We start from the raw sequence: 25,403 nt of genomic DNA on the forward strand, positions 1-25,403 counted from the left end.
ACAAGTTTATAAGATTAAAAAATGCGCCAGCAGTTTATTTTTTTCCACATTAAATCTGTCTGAAACAGCGGGAGGAGACGGCATGGTTGGGAACTCAGGATATTAACTCTTTCTTCAGCCCTTTGATATTTAATATCATATGTCAATTCTTGCATAGCATTTATTATTTATTAATCTAGGTTGTACATATTTTTTAAAATAAAAGATTAGCCACTATAAAGCCAATTACTATTTGTTTGAAAATACTGCTGTTTCGTTTCTTAAAGATCACTGGTGAGATTAAAAGATACAGGGCGATAGCTTCAGCTGGTGTACACCAGCGTAGTTCCATTGGCTTCAGCATATCACCATACAGCCCTTGGTCTTCAGTGAAGTAGTCTTCCTTGATTCCAATTAAAAGAAATACCCTGCGTATAACAGGCCTGCTTCTTTTCTCCTTTTAAACTGTTTTCAGATATATTTACTTCAAGTGCAGAGTGTATGATGTCAGCCTGTCCCCAACTGCTCACTTAAATGTTTTGATATCTACACCTTTGCAAATAGAGCAAAACAAAACAAAACAAAAAAATTACTGCCAAACGTCTCCAATGATCTGGAATTTTATTCCATCCATATACATGCATAGTAACAACATCTGTTGAGAAATTATTTCTATCAGAAGTAGAACATTATCTGTGTGATCACCAGTTGCAGTATTGCTACTCTTCTATTTAAATATATCTTATATATGAATTAGATTCATACTTGCAGCATTGAGTTTAGGGTTTCATTTTAGACTGTGCCTTTCAAAAGATAAAACTGACTTGATATGACTTCATTACTTACAATACTGCTTCCAGTAATTTTGTTCATTCTTATAAAGTATTGCATTAACAGCAAAGTTTTAAAAATTGAGACAGAGATGCATCAGCGAAAGAAAATACAAGTACTATACAAGAAAAAAATTGCCATCTTCATTTAACGTACGTTTCAGATTAAGAAAGTGGACAGAAACATACTGCTACATACAAATGCAAAGCCTAATGACTAAGGTACTGTATCTGCTAAAATATAAAGTGCAAACTGAGCCCAATAGTTCAAAAAATTGAAATTTTAAGGCGAACTTTACAGCATAGTTGAAACTTTTTTGCAAGTTATATTTTAGCAGATACATATATCTGCAACAGCATATAAGAAAAAAATCAGGATACACAAGTGCTTTTGAAGCTATTTCTAAAATGCTTTTCTGTATTGTTTGTGACTATTTTCTTTAAAATCTACTATACAGTGCAAACCATATGTGCTACACAATAACTATACAATAACATTACAAATGACTTTAATATAAAGTTTTTAAATAAAAAATAACATAACTACAGCTATGAATACTGCTGGTAAAATAAATTAATATTTTTGAAAATGGCACCAATAATACACTTTACTAATGGACTGTAATGAAATTACACCTTGAAGTCTTCAACTCAGCAATAATGAATTATCTCCTGATTGTCCAGATGTAATTCACACAGCTTTCTTTAGACTGTATGGAACAATATACTAAACACAGGTACCAAAGGTGACCAATTGTTTCATTTGACATGTTCCGCTGCATGTGATGAGCAATAAAACTTCTTGTGAGTTATAAAGTTTGAAAGGTTGTTGAACTGGATGTCACACAGTCGGCAATATTTCCCACTGGTTGGGGCTTGGGTAGAACCATTCACACCTTTTGCTATACTAGACAACTGTTCCTCCGCTGTAGGAATAGCTGGAGAGACATTTTCGTTTGCAGCTAAAGGATTCTCAGAAATCCAAGAGGGAGATTTGTGCCCATCTTCATGTTGAGGATTCTGGGAAATGTTCTCTTGTTGTTGGTTTGTTGCAGGCCTTTCCTCCTGTTTTAGTCCACCATTAACTATTACCATGCCTCTGTTTTTTGGCAATAATGGAAGAGACTCTTTCTTCTGCACAGCACACCCGTTTGAAGGTATCTGGCCTTTAGGAGATTCACCTTCTGTATTTGTGCTTTGATCTAAATCAGTGTTATGGATGACGAGAGAACCAGAAATGTAATCACTTGGCTTTATGCCATAATATGGAGAAAGCTGATCTGCTCCTTTAGCTTTCTTTATTGCTCCAGGGTAAAGGCATTGTGGAAGAAACAAATGTTTGTTTTCTTCTTTTGTAGCAATAAGCTGGGCTGCTTCACTAAAGACTTTAAGTCCTTGAAGAGTTGCTAAGTGTGTAGAAAACAAGTTTCCATTGGGAGAAGACTGTTTCGAGTTTCCATTTTTCTCACATTTGATTATGCTTCTTTCATAACTGACATCAGGGCTGTTTCGTTCACTTTCTGGGTTTTGAAACACTTTGCCCTCAAGCTGTCCCATGTCATTACGCTGATGTGCAGTGACAGGGCAAAAATTTTGCTTATGGGCAAGATAGTTCTCTACCTTATTAAAACTGATCTTGCAAACTGTGCACTCATGGTAGTCCAGAAGCCTTTTTGGAGAGGTGGATGTCCTGTCTGACTGTGATAAACATTTTTTGCTGAGATCTATGGGTACATCCATCTCCAAGCAAGAAACTGTGGAGTGTGGAGTGTCGCACTTTGAAACTGGAATACATTTGTTAATGGACAACGAAGTTTCTAGATGCTTTGAGACTATTCCTGGAAAGATATCACACCGAGGATGGTAACATTCTCCAAGACCTTCTGTTGATTCTTGAGTGGATGTGCAAGGGTTGCCAAGATTAGCCACTTCAAGAAACCGTTGTTGAACCAGCTGAGGCCTTTGCTCCTGCTCTGGTAGGCACATCTCATACATCTTCCTTCGTTTACGTGTGCGCATTGTTCTCTGCATAGCAGGCACTTTGCTGGAAGCAGATCTCTTCAGTGGAGGATCATGGCGTGTGGCACAATAATACTGTTTGTGGACCATGTATGTTTCATGTCTGCTGAAAGTAATATTGCAAGCTTCACATGTGGTTTTGTTGGGATCACTTTCTCCTTCTACTAAAGGAGCACTGGGATTCTTCACATCAGCAGGTTTTCCATTCATTTTCTCATCATTGCTGGTTGCAGCTGAGAGCTTCTTAGCCTGTGCCGAAAAGTCTTTTTCATGAACCTTACTGTTTGGCCCAATCAAATCTAAGACAGTGGAGGAGTTGATGCAAGATGTCTGAAGAAGTTGGTTCTCTGCATCGGAGGTGTGAGGAGCAGTATTCAGAATGTTTATAGAACTTTGGCCATTATTGGGACTTACAGCCTCAGGTATTTTTTCAGAAATGCTGGAAAAATCTGGTGACTTTGCCATCTGCTGCCATCGGCTGCTGCAGTAATGCTTTTTATGTACCAAGTAGTTGTCCAAATTGTTGAATGTTATGTTACACTCAAAACAAGTAGCCCCTTTTGGCATCAATGGACTGTAAATTACAGGAGGATAACTGCTACTGCCATGCCTCAGTCTTCGATGGACCAGTTCAGACATTTTGGCTAAGATCTCTGAAGCCTGGGGAACCACTGTGATGTCCTGGGGAAAAGCAAACTGAGAGAGAAAAGGTCCCATAGGGAAAGAAGGGCCAATATTAGGTTGAACTGGGGAGGAGGCAAGTCTTGGGCTAGATGGTTCAGATTTTATTTTTGTGTATGAAAAACTTTGTTTATTTGTTACAGGCTGTGTTTCTGGCCTCTGGGCCGGAAGGAAAAGTGGAGTCTTTTTTTCACATTTGTCAAGCTCAGTGTCCGAACTTGCATCCTTAGTCTGCATGGTCTTTTGGCTCTGGGGAACTTCACTTCTGTTCAGAAGGTCTGTTGCTGGCTGTAAAGCTTCTTCAGCACCACCTGGAGAGTGCTCAACGTCACTTTCTCTTTGCAGCTTGTTGCCAGAGACATGTAGCTCTTGGTGCTGCAATAACTCCCTCTGAGTTTGGAAGCCAAAATGGCAGTGATTGCATCTAAAGGCAGCTTGAGTGAGATGTGAAAACAGGTGCTGATGAAAGTTTATCACTGAGTCTGCAGTGTAGTTACAAACTGTGCATTTCAGACTAGCACCAGGTGGGAGAAATTCTTCCATTTTCACTCCTATGGAAAAGATAAATAATACACAACAAGTTAGGGTAACTGCTTTCCCCTCATGCAGTATACCATGAAAAGCAATCATATGGAGAATATAAACATCATGAGCACAACTCATTTTCCTCTGGTGAAAATGTTCTGTAAATATTCACCCATATTGGTCACTCAGGCAATGCTTAAATCAATTCAAAATCTCTTTCCAACCAATTGCTATAAGAGGTTCCCAAATTTATCAACTGTGACTATATATGCCATGAACTGGCTCATTTTCCATATTGAGTTCAGCATGGATTCAGAATTTCAGATATGAAGCAGAGAGCCCTCCAATTAAGGGCCAGAGTAGGGGAAGAATAAAAATAGATCAGGCTCTCTCTAAATGGAAATGCCAAACTAACCCATTCCAGTTTTAGAAACAGCAATTTCCACTTGGAAAAAGCATGTTGTTCCCCATAGATCAATAAGCATTGGGGTCCGATGTTCCACACAAGGATATTCAGTAGGAGCCACAGAGAAATCAAAAGGCTCAGGAGTATGTTCACTTTTCTCTGATCACAGGAACATATCATGGCAATATGCTTGAGATTCAGTCCTCAAGCTCAGAGGGGGCCTATAAAAAGCACTGAATCAGAGGCAGAGTTGCAGACAGCACATTTCCAATAATCTCCATTACTGTTGGCCAGTGCCCGCTTGGCTGAGATGAACTGCCTATGTGGGAAAGAAGATCCAGGGCTCTGGAATGGGAACTCAGTGGGAGGATTGCTGAAAGGGTGAGTCCACTGTGAGGAAGGAGGAGGGCTGGACTCGGAGGAAAAAATGTCGATGAAGATAGTACTCTTTTAGCCCTACACCACTAATAGTCACATGCAGTTATTGCAGGTAAGGAGTAAGGCTACAATTTCAGAATGGAAATTTTTAGTAAATTTCGTGGCAGAGGTGCAAGAAAAAACAGTAAGACAGAGAAAGGTCACAAAACAATGCAATTTTTGCTACATCAGCATGCACAAGAGTATGATGAGGATGTTCAAAGATCAGGTCCAGGAGAGCCGGAAGGTTGAAGAGTAACCCCACTCCACACTCATCCCCAGTGGCAGCTCATGCCCTGCAGGGCTGGGTCTGGCTCCCCACTCTGGTTGTTGCAACCTGGTCCATGAGGTTGTGGAGCCACTCACATTTGGCCCATCCATCCCTCTGTGGATGGAGAGAGAAGGGTGGATGGGACACATCACTCAGTTTGGGGGCAAGGCCACTCAGTCTGGGGGGGGGGGGGGGCTAACCAAATATGTTTTTACAGCCATTTCATGGACTTTATTAAAATTCACAATTTCTGTGACCACCATGACAAAATCATAGCCCTACTGAGACATATTTTTCTTAGATATGAACTCACCAGAGCTCTTCCTATCAAGTACAGTGTAAGAACAGAAGCAAATTCAAACCATCCCCACAATCTGTGCAGAGAATGAGAGTGTGTTTCAGGTGTACTCAAGCTATAAATGCCTACAGAGCACAACTAAGGGCAGAGTTCTGTGCTGGAAGACCAACAATGGCCTACATTGTCTAAAGAGGAGTCCAGGGCTTCTATGAGTTTAATGAAGAAACATTTGGAAGGAAAAATATCTATGTTTGATTTAGATTTAAAACATTATATATATGTGCATGTGCACATGGTCAATTAAACTGCGTTCACAGTTTCTTCGTAACACTGGAGCAGTGCAGAGCAGTGAGCACCACAGTGAAACTAGCACAAGCTGTGAAAACTCATACTTTAAGACCCAGAGGACACTGCTTCAATCCCTAGTGCTGGTCAAAGTACCCTGTGGCCATCACATATGGGGGGTTTGTCCAGGATATGAACTGCTGTGGGCCTCATATGCTTGGGATTACCTGCCCAAGGAAGTATGTAACACACTGGTTAGTGTGTGTTCTATGCCCCCCTCTGTGCTGATCCATAGAGGATGTGGGTCTGTTATAGCACCCAGCTAGAGCACAGTTCTTTAGCACAAGCTGTAAAGACCTGTAGTTTTAGCTGTGTAGCCCCTGGTTCAGTTCATGATGTCCGCCAGCATGTCATCTGTCACACAGGCAAAAGTGGCAGCCATTAAACTTTCAAAAAGAGCAGGAGTACTTGTGGCACCTTAGAGACTAACAAATTTACGCTCAAATAAATTTGTTAGTCTCTAAGGTGCCACAAGTACTCCTGTTCTTTTTGCGAATACAGACTAACATGGCTGCTACTCTGAAACCATTAAACTTTCAGAAGAAGTTCATGCAGATTTTGCAACATTATATTTAAAACGTGTTTAGAAGCAGGAATAGTATCCAATGCACTGAGATTATCCCCCACTGCTTTCACAGTGCACAATGTTACAGTATCTAATTTCTATCATACTAGAATTAGGTAGATGGCACCTTGCTTTACTGTCTGATCAATGGGGTCCTAATCCCCCAAACACATGTGAGTAACTATTACTATTACACATGTAAATAGTCCCACTGAGTTGAAAAGGAAGGTTTTGACTTTTAACAGAGACCTCAACAAATTATTCACATTGTAACACATATTTTTGCATCCTTCTATACTTATACTAATTGTTGTCAAAATGATATTTTACTATCTTAGGGTTAGACCTATAAAGGGACTTAGGTGCCTAACTGGCACTTTAGTTTCCTAGGGCCAAATTTAGATCCACAAAAACACTGCTTAGATGCTGCCTAATCCTGAGCACCTACATTTCTACTGTGCATAAAATACTTAAATATGCATTGGAGCAGGGACTGAAACTTGGGTCTCCCAGGTACATGCCCTAACCACTGGCCTGTAGAGTCATTTTCTCTCTGGCCTAATGAATATTTAAGTCTTTTAATAAATAGTGGAACAGCTCCAACAGGAGGAATTGAGTGTATCCTATCATAGAATAGCTTACAACCTGACGGGTAGGGCAGTCTCTGCTCCAGAGTAGGGATTCAAATCTGGGTCTCCTTCATCTCCGGTGAGTGCCCTAACATCTCGGCTATTGGGTACAAGGGCATCTACCATCTGCTCTTCTTTTTTCTTTTTTTGCAAGAAACGGCTGACCTGGCTTCAGTGCCTACATTTTTTAACTGCTGAAGAGAGATAGGCCCCTCCCTCCAGCCCAAATTTAGGCACCTAAGTCCCTTTGATGGGTGGGGCTTAGGCCCTACCCCACTCTTTGGCATTTCCTATTGGATAGTTTAGGCAGCTCCCTGCTTATTGAATCCTGTTGCTAGGTACATAACTCTCCCCATGAAATGCACAAGGAGCCCAGGCTCTGAAATCAGGGTTGTGTATTCCACTGGGCTCACGGCACCTATACATTAGGGTGGCAGTGCTGAGGCTAAGTCCCCATTGTGGATTTAGCCCTCAGGCTTGTTACATGAGTTCTCCTTCCTGTAAGTATGCATTTTCATCATTTTCTTATCCATGCACTACACATGAACTTTTCAAGTAGCAGACCATTCAGGGAAAGAGCAGAGACATATTGCACATTTTCACGTTTACACTACTGGAAATGTAATATATTATGGTTTAACATGTATTTTTATGTAAATGATTTTCAAGGACATACACAAAGCACTACACAGAACTATAAAATACTAAACTGAAGTTGTGGGGAAAATGAAATGATATTATAATATAGTTTTTTAGAAACAGCATGTAATGATGCAGTTAAAGACAGTAATTTCAATGTATATACACATTGGGGCAGAGTTGTGCCTGCAAATTGCATACGTTCCATCAGTGGAACTCTTTGTCCTGTAATAGATCCGCAGGAGAGAGACCTTCTCCTGCAAACCTTTGGTGACATCCAGCTGCCATGGCACACTGGGCTGGAGCTGCCTCCTGTAAAAATGTAAAACATACATAAGCCCTCCAGAACTCCTACTTACCCAACACGGTCCACAGAGACTTCTGAAGAGCATTTGCCTCTTCCCAGGCATACCTTAGTACATATTTCACTCTAAAGCCAAGTTAACTGCTTAGACCTGACAGCACAGCCTTTCTCATCTACAAACTTTGCATGCCTAGTGGAAACTTCAGTGTGGAATGTTCTGTGTATTTACAACTTGTGATTTTTCAATAATCTGATCAAATCAAAGCTAAATTTCAACAGAACACTCAGAGATACTTGATAATAGGTCTAAATCTATGCCAAATTTCAGCTTTCTAATGAATGGGAAGTAATATCTCCATTTTATAAACAAGGAAACTGAATTCAGAGGTTGTGATATGGTTCTAGACTATAGTGGGAGTCAGCATCAGATCTGGAATAAGAATATAGGAGTTCCTAATGCCCATCCTATACTACAAATAACCAAACCTCTCAAGGGACAAAGCTTTACACCTTTGTTTAAATATCAGAGAGAATCTAGGCCATTAAATGACCAAGCGTTTGATTTATGTAAATGCATAAGTAGGTCAGATAAATGCAATACTGGTAGATTAAATGAATAAATTACAAAAATAAACAGATATATGTGAGAGGTGCATGGACTATATAATACAGTCCAGAAATGACTGATGTCTTAGTAGTATCTACTTCCAGTGCTTGATTGTACTGCTTACATTTAGAGACTCATTGAAGAAGATAAGGTTTATAGTGGTTAATGTTTAAGGAATAGCTACATCTACAGGGGGATATATTGCACTTACCACTGTGAGAATTTAGGTGCATTTCCAGAGCTCTTGCATTAGAAAAACTTTTGGTGCACTGTGGAAAGGGGCAGACACTGGATATCTGATGAGCACTATCTTCATTCTCCTCTGACAGCTGAGCTCCCTCTCTTTGCCTCCCACTGCAGTAGTACATGAGATGGGCCTGCAAATTCCGCTCACTTCGATACCAAATGCCACAGGATTTGCAAGGGAATATATCTTCTACAAGCAAATATAACCAGATGCAGGTTAGCCACAGTGTATTCGGCATCAACAAGTAACATGGCAGGCTTAAGTCCTTTAATTTTTCCATTAAAGAAACAACTTACTTAACAAAATGTTGGTAAGGCAGCCACAGGTTTCATACAATGTCATTTGCAAGGACAAGGGAAAACATTTGTTTGTTTGTTTTATAGGCCAAAATAACATAAAACACTGACCTACATTTTTAGGACACCAATTTTTTTTTAAACTAAAATAGAATTAATAGTTTGTGGCAGAAATGCAGTCTCAACTGTATTATACCACCATGAAAATATTTAATCAGAGATGTTCTCCAGTCACGTGGACCCTGATCCTGCAAAGCCTTACAAATGTGCTTAACTTTAGGCATGTGCATAAGTTTTTGCAGAATCTGGGGTTTGGATTCTTTAAATTAAGACTGCATGTCTTTCTAAAAAATATGTTCTAGTTCAATCACAAGTTTATTGGGCTCCAGGCAGGTTTCACTGGGGAAAATTCTATTGCCTGTGATAGCCAGGAGGTCAGACTAGATGATCATAATGGTCTCTTTGTAGCCTAAAATCTAAGAATGTAGTAATTACGGTAACTGAAAAGATCATGCTTTCTTTGTTTCTTGGATTCTTGTCATAACTAATGTTGGGAGTTAAATTTTGTAATATGCTATGACCTCTAATTGTAGGTTGATCCTTAATATTCCACTTTCTGAAACAGGACAAAAAGTTAAAATGTTGAAGTTTTCTTCTGAATGGAAATTCCAAAAAAATTTGATTCAGAAATATCAAAATGCTTCATTTAGACATTTTTGATCAAAACAAACCATCTAGACATTTCCCTATTGCCTTATGGGAGTTATAGTTAGGGTTACCAGACAGCAATTGTGACAAAACGGGACAGGAGGTGGGTGGGTGTGTGTTTGGGGGGGCGGGGGGCGGGGAAGGATTAATAGGCGCCAAAAAAAAAAAGTCCCCAAAAATGGGACTGTCCCTTTAAAATCGGGACATCTGGTCACCCTAGTTATAGTTCCAGCTCCCATTCCCCCCTGTGGGATAGGCTCTTTGACCTGACAACATCTCCTATAATAAATGTAGAGTCATGTGATTACCATGATGCACCATGTAAAGGAAATGCACTATGAAAGATGTCATCTACTATGGAGCTCGGCCCAAAAGAGAGAATGGGGGATGGAACTACACTGCCATTAGGCAATGCACCAGAAATAAATGCAGCTCAATTTTTTTATCTAATTTGAAACAAAACATTTTAGGTCAAGTCAAATGTAATATTCTGATATTGGTTGAACTTATCTGAAACAAAATATGTCATTTACATTTTCCTGATGGAAAGTCAAAATTTTTAATTAAAATCAAAATTTTCCTGCTGAAATTTTTAATTTTGTATCAGAGGTATTAGTCTGTATCCACAAAAAAAAAACCCAAGGATTCCAGTGGCACCTTAAAAACTAATATATTTATTTGGGTATAAGCTTTTGTGGGTAAAAAGCCCACTTATTCAGATGCATGGAGTGAAAATTACAGATACAGGCATAAATATATATAGGCATATGAAGAGAAAGGAGTTAACTTACAAGTGGACAAGAAATGCTGAAGGCCAATTTAGGCAGGGTGGATGTAGTCCACTCTGAATAATTGATGAGAAGGTTTTTTTTTCAATTTTGTGTAATCTGCACAAAAACTTTCCGATAGAAAATTCCTGACCACCCTAACTGTTAGCATTAATAAAAAGAATGCCAGCTGACTAAAGCCCATTTCCAGAAGGCAGATGATCCTGCTTTTTGTTTCCTTATATTTCAGCTTGATATTGCTGTCACTACTATCTCTGGGTACTGGTATATTTTAACTTATTTCTTTTAACGGCACATTCACAGTAAATGTGACCAGTACAATTCTTTGCACAAAAAATAAACAGCAATCTAGAAAAAATAAAGCTATTGGCAAGACATTTATAGTCATCCAGCATTGAACCTGGTGGGATTACTCAAAGAATAGGTATTATTCACATGAATAAGGGCTGAATCTGGACCTATATGATTCTAGTGCATCCAAACCTTGAATATTGTGTAGCGTTCTGGTCACTTAATTATTGCAAAGTATTTATAAACTACAAGAAGCATAGGGAAGTGCTACAATATAGGAATGGAAGGACTGAGTGACAAGGAAAGATTAAAAGAGCCAAATATATATCACAGGGTTAAGTGACGACTAAGGAGGAACATGATATCAGCTACCAATTTTTTGAAAGATGTCAACAGCAAGGAAGACGAGCAATTAGGATTGTATTAGGGGTCTTAATAGCAGTAATTCGGTGAACTTAATAAACAGAATATTTAGGCTGAATGCTCTGATTCAAGAAGTTATATGCAGTGTTGTTGTAACCCTGTTGGTTGTGGGATATTAAGAGACAAGGTGGGTGAGGTAATATCTTTTACTGGACCAACCTCACCCAGCTTGACTCTCTGATTCAAGAAAGCACTTAGCTCCTACTTAAGTCCTGCTCTACACAGCATGTGATTATGTCCCTTTAACATCAATGGGACTTAAACACAGGCTTAAGAATCCTTCTTGAATACAGATGCTTTCATGAATTGGAGCTAATACAAAGAAAATTTCTGACAATGACCTCTATTGCATTTTGAAACAGTTTCAGAAGAGAAGTCGTAGAAGCTATTTCTATTGCTTAAGAAATAGAAAACTAGCCTGGATAAATATTAGAATATGTATTGTGAAGACCAAGCCTGCATTGACTGAAAGATGATGGACCAGGTGAGCTAAAAGGTCTTTTCATCTCTATTTTTATGATTTTCTAATTCTGCGAACAGATTTACAGAGCTTCTGTCTGAGGGAGGGCCAAACACTATCCTGTACAGCTATCATCCCAATTTTCTACATCTATTTTTGCTCTGTTAAAAAAAAAAGAAACATAACAAAAAACAAAACTAGAAAAAGCTATGGTACAATATTATTCACTTACTGTTGACAATAGCTGTAGGCAAAATAGATGCCATAGCAGCTTGTTGAGGAAGCAGTTGTATTGAGTCCAGCAGACGTGCAGGATACATCCCTTCTGTAAGAGTCATCTGACTGGCCGCTTGTAGCCTTGAGTCAAAATCCACAACAAAGGCAATTAGCTCTTCACCCTCAGAGATGCTCTTAGTTGTGGTACACCAAAGTTGGCCACCTATATGAAAAATAATAAAAGAAAGATTTAATTGGGAACATAAATCTGCAGAAGAACTTCAAACATAGGTGTGGTATCTTTAAACCCTTTTCTAACTGGATTATTTGTGAGGAGGAGGCAGATAACTCCTGCTTTTTAAAGTTCTATTTTTATCTGTAGAAGAATTTTCAAAATACTGTTAAGGAAGCCATGATAAAAATATATGCATATATTCTACAATCAGTTCAACTAAAGAACAATCACCCTAATTCACCCTTTTGTGTCCTAAGAGACTGACATGACCAGAACTCAGATATAGGCAAAACTATTTTAACTGGCACTTTTCCAATCATTATATTTTTACTGCACTTCCTGGATATTTTTTTCATACCACAGTTTCAGTTTTATTCCAAGTGCCTCATCCACAGCAGAATAAAAAAACGCCAAAAGCTGCAAAGACGAAATCAGATTTCTTCATAAGGTCATTTCCCCCCTCCCTTATGTTTGCTACCATCTTTCTCTGAAAAATATTTTCTTATGTAATATTTTTCATAACATGACTGTTTTATCTCTGCTTACATTGACTGAACTTCCTGAAAAGAAGATATGCCAAAGATCTGTTTCATAAAGACTTATTCAAATAAAGGTTTGTTTAAAAGGGGAGGAAGGGGGAAACTTTCATCAAACAGAAAGATACACTAGAGCTCTGTGCTGCAAATGTCACGTGCAGTGCATTAAAAAGAAAATTAACTATGCAAGTACATCTACTAATGTATTTGAATGTGATAGTGAATGCTCATTTATTTAACATGTTTAGACAGGCAAAGCACTTATATTGTGTTATCTACACTCTCAGGCCTAGATACATATCCAGTATAGTTATGCCTGAAATAATGTTGCATACTTTATATGTTATAAAGCTTTTGTTCCCCAAGGTTTTGTATATATAGCAAAAGCTATATGTTGTATTCATTAGGCAAGCAAAACTGTACTCATTTTGATAAGTAATATTGCTGTGTTTATCTTTCAGCATAACTGCCTTTTCAACTGCACTTCATTTTTTTCCCCTCAAAGAGATTATAGTTTTAAAACAACTTGTTGCAAAAATCTGGTGGAGGAGATAACAACAGTGTATGATATGCCACAGCTAAATGGAAGAATTAAGACATTGTTTTAGAGAAATCTTGGACAATTAATTAAACCAGTCTATTAGCTTTCAAAGATGAGCAAACAAAACAGCATCAGGGACAATGTGTTTCAGTGGAAAAATAAAGCTGAGCTTCCAGACCTCAAAGTGGTATAAAAGTTTCAAAGCAGAAAAGTTTCTTTGCATTCAACCTTTAGTATTACAGCAGTTGAAGGTAGCTATGAAGTTTACAAACAATTTATTTTAACAGGACCCATGTAACGTAAGGTTCACTGCTTTCCAGAATTAAGGCATGCAAAGATGCAACTCTCACCAATTTCCTTTCGAGAATAAGGAGATGAAAAGTGAAGACAGCAATACAACTATATCTACAAGTCTGGAATCTTAATAATCAACCAGGAACATGAATATTAATTGCTGGATTAGTGCCTCACACTGATGTAAATCAGGAGTAAATCCACTGAAGCCATTGGTGTTATACCAGTACAAAACCAGTGTGAGAAGAGAATCAGACTAATGGATGTTTAATCAGCCTCTTAGATATAACAACTTTGAGCTACATGACTTTAATTTGAGACTCTGTAACCAGCTACACTATTTTACCTGAGGACACATACATGACTTATTTGTGTGAATGGAGGGCGGAGTTCCATTGATTGTGTCACACTTTCTGTTTTATTTTTATTTATATATGAAACTTGTAGTGTAACAATAATTCAGTGTGTTATTATACATTTTTATAAGAACACTGTAGTATAAGGGCGTGTGCTGTAGTCTTATAATGCTATACATTTTGTATTAAAAATAAAATTGAAATGTGCCACATTAAGAAAACCACCTTTCTTTCCACAGCAACAATCCTGACATGCTGTATCCTGGGGAGGGGGGTGGGGGAAGATATTACTTACAGGGTCTCCAGCTGCAATCAGTCTGGATCAAAATCCTTGTACACCAGGAATAGGGGGCTGACTCAATATCCTTGCACCAGAGTTCCTGAGAGCCAATTAGGATTATTCCTAAGAATTATGGTCCCCCCACCAATACATTTGCTCTTTAATTGTGTTATGTAGCACTTTCCATCCATAGGTATGGGGAGCATTGTACTCCCCACAGTGCATGCCTGTCCCTTTCCATAGGCCGGTGCAGATGGGGATGGGTCAGGGCAATAGCCACTCTTCCCTGCCCACAAGGGACTAAGGAGAGCACTTAGTGCAGGAACTGCAATTGTGCTGGCGCTTATCTAGGCTGGCAAGAGGTGACAGGGAAGACTTCTTGTCCCCTCTCCTCCACTGCACACCCATATGGGCCAGGCAGAATCAAGTCCCGATGGCCTGATCCAAAGCCCACTGAGGTTAATAGATAGACTCCCACTGATTTAAATGTGTTTTGGAATATGCTCTTCAGGTCAGATTGTGAACGCTTTATTCACATTGGTGACCAGTAACTCACTCGAGTAATCCCATTGATGCCAAGGGTGACCAATCTGGCCCCAAGTGATTTGATCATTAGATCAGCCAAAGGAAGAGGCAGCATTGTTTACTGAGTCACTTGGGTAAAGTTTGTTTCAGCGAATATGAGCTATATATCAGAATGCTACAAGACAACACTGAGCCAGATCCTGAGCTGGTATAAATTGACATAGTCCTGTTAAAATCAATGGCGCTAAGCCAGTTTGCACCAGCTGAGGTTCTAACCTGGAGGCTGCCCAATGGAACAGAAAGTACAATTCCATAGCTGTTCTAAAATGATAGCTATAAAATCAGCCAAACAAAACGGAGTTAACATACATTATCTAGGCATCAAATCCAAGATCAACAAAAAAACAATCAACAGATATTGCTTAAGCATTTATCCCCACTCCTTATTAGCTTACATTTGAATAAAAATATAATTAACTAGTTATGCAAAGAATTAGAAACGTTTATTTAATCAGAGAAAGTTGGGGAAGTGGAATAATATCATATTGTGCGAACTAGAGCAAAAAATTACATTCCAACTGCATTGGCATGATTTCTTTATCAAAATGCATCACACATTGAATCAGCTATCTGATACCTTCATAGCTTCCACCAAATGGAAAGATTATTTGCGGATCTTCTTCGTCTGTCTCTTACCCTGCAAACACAAGTAACTCTTTTGCTGCTTAAAAATAAAACTAACTAAAACAACTTCAAGTTCTATGAAAAGGAAAAAGATGTCCCTGAAAAACTGTGGACTTACTGTTCTTTGTAATGTTTATGATCAAGATTCTTGTGCAAACAGATCTGGTTCCTAACAGGAAGCTTATGAATCATACTCATAATTGCTGTCAAAACTGCAGTGAAGTGTACTGCAAGTTTTGATAATAAAGAATAGAGTCACAGTTCAAACTTGATTACATTTTGGAAATTCATGCTGCTCTTACAAGAATCAGTGGCCTTAAATATCTTCTTCTCCTGCCAAATTTTTCACTTGCACTTTTTATTATTTATGAAATCGGTGTCTGCACAATGTCATGCAGACCTCTGTTGATAAAGTCTAATTAAGATTAAGACAAGCCTTTTGGAAAGGATCCCATCATTAGCAGACATGATAAACACAAAAATACTCCCTACTTGTCAACCAGCAGCAATTCAGTAACCTAACAGTATTATCTGTTGCTAGGCTACAGAGCTGACAAAGCTTCAATTATATTATGCGGTCCTACCTATAGAATACTGTATAAGCAAAATGTATCTAATATAAAAGCATTTAACTTCATCCATACTATCTGCAATTCATGGCTTCTTTCAATGGCAAAAATCAGGTTAATAATTACATACCATGCTGCAAAAATCTTTGCGATGAGTTATGTTTGCAGAATTTTTTCTAATTTATCTGTATGATTGATAGACATTTGCTTTGTAAAAATAATAAAATGCAAGCAATGGGTAGCTGTAAACCACTAGCAGAACTACATCTGGGCTCATCAAGATATGGAACCAAGCTTGGTATAAAATATATATATAGTAAATTGAACCAATTAAATCACATTCAGATGTGGTAATACTCTGCCTTCAGTATGTAGGAGGACAGGGCGCACTGAGGAGATAGATATGTATACTGCTATAAAACTTTATTTTATGTAAGACGCACATCTAGGTACATAATAGAAAGTTGCTTGATTTTTCAATAGCCTCTTCATTTTCTCTCCCTATAATAAGGCAGTTGATTTTGAGATTTTATAAATAATTCAGCCTTTATTTACTGTCTTTTGTATGAGTGATTTTCTCTGAAGGGAAGCTGTGAAGTGAAGGGACTATATGGGTGGCATTGATTTTTAAGCAGAGTTCCCCATTGACTTAAAATGGGTGAAGCTCTTCTTAAAAATCAATAGCACCCTATGGCCTCTGATTAGTAACTTTGTTGCTTGTATTTGAATTAGCTTTAAAGAGCAGGTTGCTAAAAATAGTTTCACTTCCCTCTTAAAACAAAGGCAATGGCTAAATGCAATGCAAGAACATTTTAACTGAATCATATAGACACAAGCACTACCATCATGGTAGTGCAGCTATCTTACCCCACATATGAAAAGGAACCCACGCATTAAAAATGTACAGCCAGTCCTGCCATTTTTTGGTATTTTTATCCAAATTATTAATCAAAACTTGGTCTGCCTAACCTTTTGAATCTGGATTTTTGATTGTATATCTTAGGTACAAGGTTAGAAAATAAATAATTGCTACTGAAACCAGTCTTCATACTTAAATAGTCTCAGAATACAAACCTATTGTGCCAGTGAGTCTGAAGTATTGTTTTGGCTGCCTATATTTTGTGCTTAGTGTTTTTGACTGTGTTATTGCAACAGCATAAGAGGCCATTTCCTGTATACATACGTTTTTATAAAGGAGGGTCAGAAGACTATCAGAAGTCATTTAATCAACAGCTTGTATTAGTCTACGGACCATAATGACTTCCAGGCACAATCAACTGAATGAAACCTGCCCCTTCTCTGAATGAAATGGTCCTATTTTACAAAAAGACATTTTTTGTTAACAGCCTTGGGGAAAAAATAACTTTGTTTATTTTATATCATCCTTGCTTTGTGTTTTATTTCTAGCATTTGAGGGAAATTTGCAAATCCATAACAGGACATAATCTTCACATTTGTTTTTCTTCCCTCCATGGGGTTGTGACTGTTCAGAGTAATTTCCTATACTGTTGAATGCCCTCATTTTAGTATGGCACAAGTTACTGCCCAGATCTCTAATTTTCAACATTAGCAGAGTACTTATATCTATATGTAGCCACGTTGCTTAATAGAAATTATAATGAATTCAAATCCAATACTGTTGAAATTCTTGACAGTAGAGTAGTGCAAGGAATAGAACTTATAAATTATGTGTGCCCCTTCTTTGAAAAATGCTTTGGAGGTTTCTTTGTGCATTGGCAAATACAGAAGGAATATGAGGTATTGTGTGGATCCTCCTGCACAGCACCTGATAAAAGAATAAAGAGCTGTGACATATTCTTAAAACAATAGAGGAATTAAAGAGAAACAATGGGCCAGCTGCTTCATTAATACAATCAAAAGAGAGCCCAGCACAGAGGAGTCCAGATAATTAAGCACTACTCTTTTAGACCTTCTTTCTATAAGAAAATTGCTTAAAAAATTATTAACTACTTCATAGTTGTTAGATAGATCTATGTACTTGTTTACTTAGGTTGATTAATGCCTTTTCATTATTCTCTAATATGCCAACTCATGGTTTATACAAGTTTTTGAATAAAATAAGGTAAGCATAACTGATATGGATCTGTAGTATATTCAGCAATAAATCAAAAGCATTTTGTGAACAGTCTTTTCTGTTGATAAATAATTCTCAACATTTTAAACTTGTATGCACAAACTAAACACTTTGTAGAATACTTTTGCCATCTAAGTATTTTAATGCCAGGACTCCAAACATCTCTTTAGAGAGCATCTCAACAGCCCGGCATGCAAATTTGGACTTCTCTAACAATTATAACAATGTTTACAATGCTAAATTAAAATTAATGAGTTGATTTCCTAAGCTGTTGTATAATTTTTCCTTGTTTACCGATCAAAGGAGATTGTCAAATGATACTGACCCTCTAATTTTAACTTAGCTGTGGCATATTATAACTCTGCAGTATATTGACTGCAGAAATTGTAAAACCTATTATATTATATAATGTTAAAACAATAAGTGTAAGAGCAAGCGCTCACATTCCTTGGGGGAAATGTAGTGCATTTGGCTCAGAATAAAATGTGAAACTTGCTTTTTTTTTTTTTAAATTCATGGATGCTACAAAATAAAAAAACAATAATGCATTATATTATGCAGTCCAATAAAAGACTCATTCAACTAAACACTGGACAGCTTTGAAAGGGATGATTCCAAGATGAGTGACTTTTAAGAAATACAATGCCAGATTGGAAATAAAGAAGAAATATACCTCTTAAGAGAATAAGGGCCTGCTTCTTAATCCAAATGAATGTGAGTTTTGTTACTGACTTCAGTACCAAGGACCGATCCCTTAGCAATATGATAAAGGAGTAAATGTTTTAATTTGAATATAGTGCGTTTCATAAAAAATTGTCACCTATTATATAGTTTATTTATGCAATACAGCTTTAAAAATATCTCTTCAATCCTAGGAGAGAAAAGAATCAAAACGGAAGCATTCTATGCTGAACCACTTTCAATGAGGTAGAAGTTCTTTCCTGTATGCAGCGTGACCACTGTTTAACGGATAGTTACAGTATTTCAGTAGCTCTCTTTCATTAATACTGCAATACTACTTGAGCTACTGAACCCCAACTAAACTGCATGTTTCAAAATCAGAACTGGTATATCTAGCAATGAGATTTGACCTCTCATTTTACCCTTGCTGTCAGCTTTTTTTTTAGTACATTTGAGGATTTGTATTTGTTTCTTTCAAAGAAATACCAGAATTAAAACAACATAAAATTCCATTAGATACAGATGTAAACTACATCAATGTTCAGAAAATATTCACAGGAAAATAATGTGGTAATTTTATTTGTGCCCCCTTCCCCCCGATTGAGCTGTCACAGCTTATTTACCACAGGGGGAGACAGTTAAACTCATATTCTTAGAAGTTGTGTGCATTTAAGAGGCTCATATATTTCTTCTGGGACCCTCGTTCAAATCCTGAGCTAATCAGAGTGAATACATATCTTTCTATTAGATGGCTGTAAAAAGTCTTAGGTGAAATCAGTTCCTGGTGGACGACAGTCCACAGCACAAAACGATTAAATATTTGGCACAAATGGCAATAGTTACTTGAAAGGCCTGAATGAAACTGAAACCTGAAATATCCTCCGATATCACCAGAAGTTGGGTCTGCTGCTAGGGGTTGAAACTGAAGTGCTGCCACAAATGCTAAACCTGTTATATTTCCTTAATTCAGCATAAACACTGACAAATGAGCTGAAGGAATTCTTGTACCGGTACAGCACCTATTTATTTTCTCAGGGCATTACTTTTTGTCCATATTACTTTATATTTGGGGATACACCTTCCTTACCCCTTTAAAGGAACATCAATTGGGTATTAAAAAAAGGAACATATCAATAATCATGAGCTAGAAACCATAGAATCATAGGACTGGAAGGGACCTCATAGGTCACCTAGTCCCATCCCCTGCACTAAAGCAGGACTAAGTATTATCTAGAAAATCATTAAAGAACAGTGAACGATGTAATATGGCCCTCCCATGTGCATTAACACCCCTCCTCTCCAATCATGAAGCCCAGATTTTGGGGGCACACTGCCTCAGCAAACTCCTCCACCCTTTGATGCCTTACAGCAACAAGTGGACTGGAGCCCTTCACAGAATTTCCCAGGAGAAGAAGTCATTTAAGACAATCACAGGAATGAGACTCAGCCGCCTTTGTCAGTAGCAACAGGGTTCAGGGAGAGAGGATTAGCTGATGAGCCCCACTATACTAGAGGTAGGTCTTAAGGTGCACGTTTCCAGAATCCCTGCTTCCCTGCCAGCAGAGTCATAAGATGGCCCTTTTGTACCCTTAGGAAGCTGACAATGATGCCAGCAGTTCTGGACGTGGTGTGCTGTTTTGTGGAGCTGGAAGACTGTTAGTGGGAGGAGATCTGGGAAAGAATGATAAGGAGGTTAGAGAGTGGGCATGCCCTGGTGACACATTCACAAGTCTGCACTGAGGGAAATCAGAGCACATCATATAACTTTTCAAATGACTTTCTCCACTCTTGCACCTGACACCTGTCGGGATTTGCCATTGGACAGCTGCAGAGTGAATGAGGCAGGTACTTAAGGAGGAGGAGGAAGGTTTATGTAGAGGGAGAAGGCCCATCACCTTAGGAAGCTGTGGGGATAGTTTGTATTTTTTTAAAAAATGTTAAGTAGAGGGGCAGCTGGGATAGTCTTCTATGGAATGGGGAAAACAAAGAGAAACAAACAAATAAATAATAGGCTGTGGGCTGGGTCACTTTTTCCAGAGGAGAGCAATGATAAGGGAGCTCAGCGGACCGTGGATTAACTGGACTTTTTATAAATTTTAATAACCCCCCATTCAACATCTGGAACCATTAAGTTGTGCACACTGTAACTATGCAAACGTGCTTTTATTACTTGACTTCCCTTCTCCACCTGTTTGTTACACTTATTTGTTGAATCTTTTCTTTAATGAGGTCACAATCCGAAAATGAGTGCTGCACAGAGTTCACTTCAAGATCAGGGCTGTAAATTGATGGGATTGCTCACAGTGTGTAAATTTAAACATATACATAAGTTTTTTTAGGGTCGTGGACTGAGTTTACAAATTCTTCAAAGCAGGAGCTGTGGTTCCTCTAGATCTGTATAGTGCCTTCCATTATAGCTTCCTCGTCCTGACTGAGGACTTTAGACATTCCCATAACATAGATAACAATAATGAAATAGAACCAGTTTTCCTAAAAAAGATTACAGTGACTTCTGCTCCTATTTACAGGATGTAAGGGGCACTGTACGAACCACAAAGACAAGGAGGCTCCTCTTTATGCATTTACATCATGGGAAAAATTTGCTCCCACTGAAGTCACTGGGCGATTTTCCTTTGACTGCAATGGGAGCAAGATCATATGACTTTCCAGTGCTTAATTTCTAAAAAGACAGCTAAGTGAAAAGACATTTATAAGGAGACTCTCAGGTCAAATTTGTTCCCAAATTGAATTCTTATACAAATATTCTTTTGCAAAACTGTAGAATATTAAAAATCTTCCGTTAAAAAGAAATTCCAAGAGTTAAAATCAAAATACTCCCAATATAAATAAGCATTCCCCATCTGTGTCTGAAATGCAAACACTGTAGTATTGGTCTTTGCATGAAAACCTGGAAGTGTGAAGGACTACAAAATGATGAAAAACAAAGATGAAAGTGACTGGTTTATTTTCCTTGTACGATCTGTGTGAAATGCCAAAAATAAATAAGTACCATAAACTGTAAACAGTATGTTATTTCCCATCTAATAATCTGGGGCATTATTAGTAATGTAGGGCCAAAGCTAGTGAAGTAAACAGGAACAAGATTGAACTCATTAGGCTCAAAATATATTTTAAATTATTTTTAATCAGACAGTATCCCTTAAAAATTATGAATCAGAGACAAATGAAATAAATTAAAGCACGTAATATTGATTAGCTATTAGGATTCTGCACTGGGTGATTTTTTCAAAATAGGCTTTATAACAAATACCAATTTACTGAGCATCATACAGGTGCATAGAAGCTGCCAATCTGACTGACTGCATGGTCAGCATGATTTCGAAATGACCAGGGAAGAAATGACTGTATACCCCAAAGGCAAGCTGTCAAAATTGAGGTTGCAGCTGATAAACTGATTACAAAGCTGCTTAAGACTTTGCTTGTAAACAAAAGCATTTATCAACTAATAATTTGCAATAAACTGATGTAACTCCCAGCTGAGCCCCAAACTGTAATTGTCTTTACCATCTGCCTATTAAAATACCATTCTTCATCACTATACAGGAACAGAAGGGAGAAAATCTCCAACTACTACATAACTTGCATGCTTATAAATAATCTGTGAGCATTCCACACTTTCATTATTGCTGCGGGGTTTGTACACTTAATTTCTGTCTTTCGGTGCTTACAAGTGCTCCCAAATTGGCAAAAAAAAAAGTAATAAATACTGCCTGCTGCTAAAGAAAAAGAATTATATAAGTTCATCATACTCTGCTGTTCCTTAATTTTTTCTCTTTTTGCCACTCCATAGGAATTTCCTGATGGATGCCCCCTCAAGCACAACCTTGCAAATGAAACTCTCAACTCCTTTTCAGCTTGTCACTTTCCATTACCTTTCTTTCTTATACATTCATTTCTTCAAGTGGTGCATTTGCTTCAATAGGGCGTCAGTTAAAACATGTTGGTTCCCTGTGGTGCGGTTTGCAAGGGTTTGTGGGATCCTGCAGGGATTGTGTAGAACTACAGAGACAGTTTGAAGAGCATTTTGCAGGCCCCATGGTGCGACTTCCTGAAAATTGAGTGAGTTTGCCCTACTCTTTCTTCAAGCTCTTTGCACTCTTAATCCTGAGAAAAGTTGCAGACTTTCAGTGAATTTCAGAATCGACAGAATCAGATGTTCTAAGGCTAGATGAGTGGTCCTTTTGTTAGATGCCTAAAATATTCAATCATGTTAGAGGGAGAAACCGGGACAACTGATAATTTGCAGAGAATGACAACTTTGCAAGATGCCTCCGCATTAAAAACTGAATTTGACAGACAATCATACCACGATTTTGTGCCATCCACATGATCAAATATTTCTCCAACCTGTAATATGGACCACCCAAAGTTATAAATGCAAAATTGTGGCAATGAACTACAATTTGTTCAAAAAGTAAGGCTTCTTTAGAGGTTTCTACTGGGAAAGCACAGCTGGTTTCACTGCATTTTTTATTTTGTATGAACTTTCCAGCCCCAAACTGAAATAATCTGTTCAGTTGGGGTCTGACAGGCTCTTCAGTCTCAGAGAAAGCTATAACACAATCCAATGAGTGGAACCTGAAGCTAGAGAAATTCAGACTGGAAATAAGGTGTGAGGGTAATTAACCATCGGACCAATTTACCAAGGGTCGTGGTGGATTCTCCATCACTGACACTTTTTAAATCAAGATTGGATGTTTTGCTAAAAGATATGCTCTAAGAATTATTTTGGGGAAGTTCTATGGTATTATATAGGAAGTCAGACTAGATAATCACAATGGTCCCTTCTGGCCTTGGAATCTATGAATCTATGAACCTGCTCCCACTTATGTGAATGGGAAAACATCTTATTGACTTCAATGGGTGCAAAACAGGAACTTGAAAAAAGGAATAAAAAGATGCCTAACCTGATGATAACCTCATAGGTATTATATATTTACTGCTCCTACTGCTCATAGTGTACAACTAGGCAATGGCCAGGCACAAGAGAATGCACTCTTCCCAAAGAGCTCAGAATCTAAGGACTTGATCCTGCCAACACACATGCATGTAACTTTGCACATTTAATAGTCCCACTGAACTGTGGGACTATTCACATGCATTATTCACACTTGTATGTGTTTACAGGACTGGGGCCTAAAAGACCAAGAATCAGATACCAATACATTCATGGAAGGTAGGGAAAAGGATACGACATACAAGTAAGTAAAGAGGTCACATGATGATAGGTCAAGACTTGACAGTGCAAAGTATAGCTAGCGTCATAATGTTTGTTTGTTTTTTCTGTATGTTGTGCGGACAAATGACTGCAAAGACTACAATGATGAGCATAACACAAAAGCCTATAAATAAATCAATTTAATACATAACGTAAGGATTATGCACAGGAGTAAGTGATGCAAGATTGGGACCATAATGATGATGGAGTTGTACAGTTACGTTACAAACAATAAAAAGTTGGAAAAATCAAAGTTTAGACTGAAGGGTCTCTTTGAAGTATGCTGCTGCATATGTTTTTAAAATAAAATTGATTAGGGATGGAGTAGCCTAACCTAAATAGTAACTTTGAATTTCTAGAGTTCGTCATTTTAAAAACTTGAAGTTAAGGGGGCTTTTGTCTGGATAATCAATGAAGAGTTTGTGGTTTGACTCTTATGATATTTAGACCTTGGTTTTGTATTTCTTTTTCTGTTTCTGTAAAAATTCCAGAGAACTATGCATTTTATTTATGCAAAGGTATTATATATAAGTACAAGATTTTAACATGTATGTTTTTATATTAAAATTGATAAAAGAATTGATCCAATTCTATGTTGGCGATTTGGTGATTAAGTATTCTAATGTTTTTAAATAGAAGTTAATTATTTAATAAACAAGCATATTTGTATGAATGTTTTTCAAATGTGTGCTCTTCCTTTACCTAATGGATTATTGAAGATTACTGAATATATATGAATTTAGGCACATATTCTAATACAGTTCTTTGAGTAGCTATATTTTATGTCTAAATTTAAATTGTTCTCTCTTTTTTATTTAAAAACACCACCATAGAAATTAAGTAATGTATGGAATTATTTTCCTGCCAAATGTAATTATTTTTTAAAATTCAGTTATTTTAATGCCATATGAATAATGGTTAAAAGAGATTATCTGAAACCAATACATTCATTTTTTCATATCTTTTAGAAATATATTTTTTTAAAAAAATTGGTAGAATAAGTTAATTGCTAGGCCAATTTTTTCATACCAAATAAAGTATCAGAAGCAGATTTTTAAAGCAGTTCTCAGACCACATCACAATAAGAGCTTGTAACGGGAATCTTATAACACCTTAGCTATAATTTTTGCTCTTCTTGTTGACAATCATTTGCATATACTCCCAGTTCAGTAATGACTTCTAATGGTCAGTTCCTGAGGAATGTCAGTTAGTAACAAGAAGGCCACTGGAAAAATACACAGATTGCCAGCAGATGGCACTCTGTGCATAGCATGAACACTTTTCTGGTGGGGAGGGAAGAAAAGGAAACTATTATTTATTTAATTTTACCCTGCTTTGAACATTTTACATTGTTGCACCAAGGGTAATAAAACTGGGAGATTTCAGGCAGTTTGATTGAACACTCTTGTAACCCTTTATATACT

At 37.6% G+C, this 25,403-nt stretch overlaps 1 protein-coding gene across 6 annotated transcripts in view; it reads right to left on the minus strand.

Moving 5' to 3' along the window:
* Positions 1–583: 583 nt before the first annotated feature.
* Positions 584–25,403, minus strand: part of ZFPM2 (zinc finger protein, FOG family member 2) — a 445,067-nt gene continuing 420,247 nt past the window's right edge. For 5 of the 6 annotated variants that reach the window (XM_073330330.2, XM_073330335.2, XM_073330334.1 and 2 more), the window contains 3 exons: positions 11,961–12,167; positions 8,727–8,951; positions 584–4,060 (listed from right to left, as the gene is read on the minus strand). In XM_073330330.2, the coding sequence (XP_073186431.1) occupies positions 1,569–4,060; positions 8,727–8,951; positions 11,961–12,167 (2,924 nt within the window). In that variant the 3' untranslated portion in view covers positions 584–1,568. The remainder of the gene's footprint in view (positions 4,061–8,726; positions 8,952–11,960; positions 12,168–25,403) is intronic. The other variant, XM_073330336.2, reaches the window with a different exon arrangement.

This window comes from Lepidochelys kempii, chromosome 2 (genome assembly GCF_965140285.1).
Source record: "Lepidochelys kempii isolate rLepKem1 chromosome 2, rLepKem1.hap1, whole genome shotgun sequence".
In the NCBI taxonomy this organism is placed as follows: Eukaryota; Metazoa; Chordata; order Testudines; family Cheloniidae; genus Lepidochelys; species Lepidochelys kempii.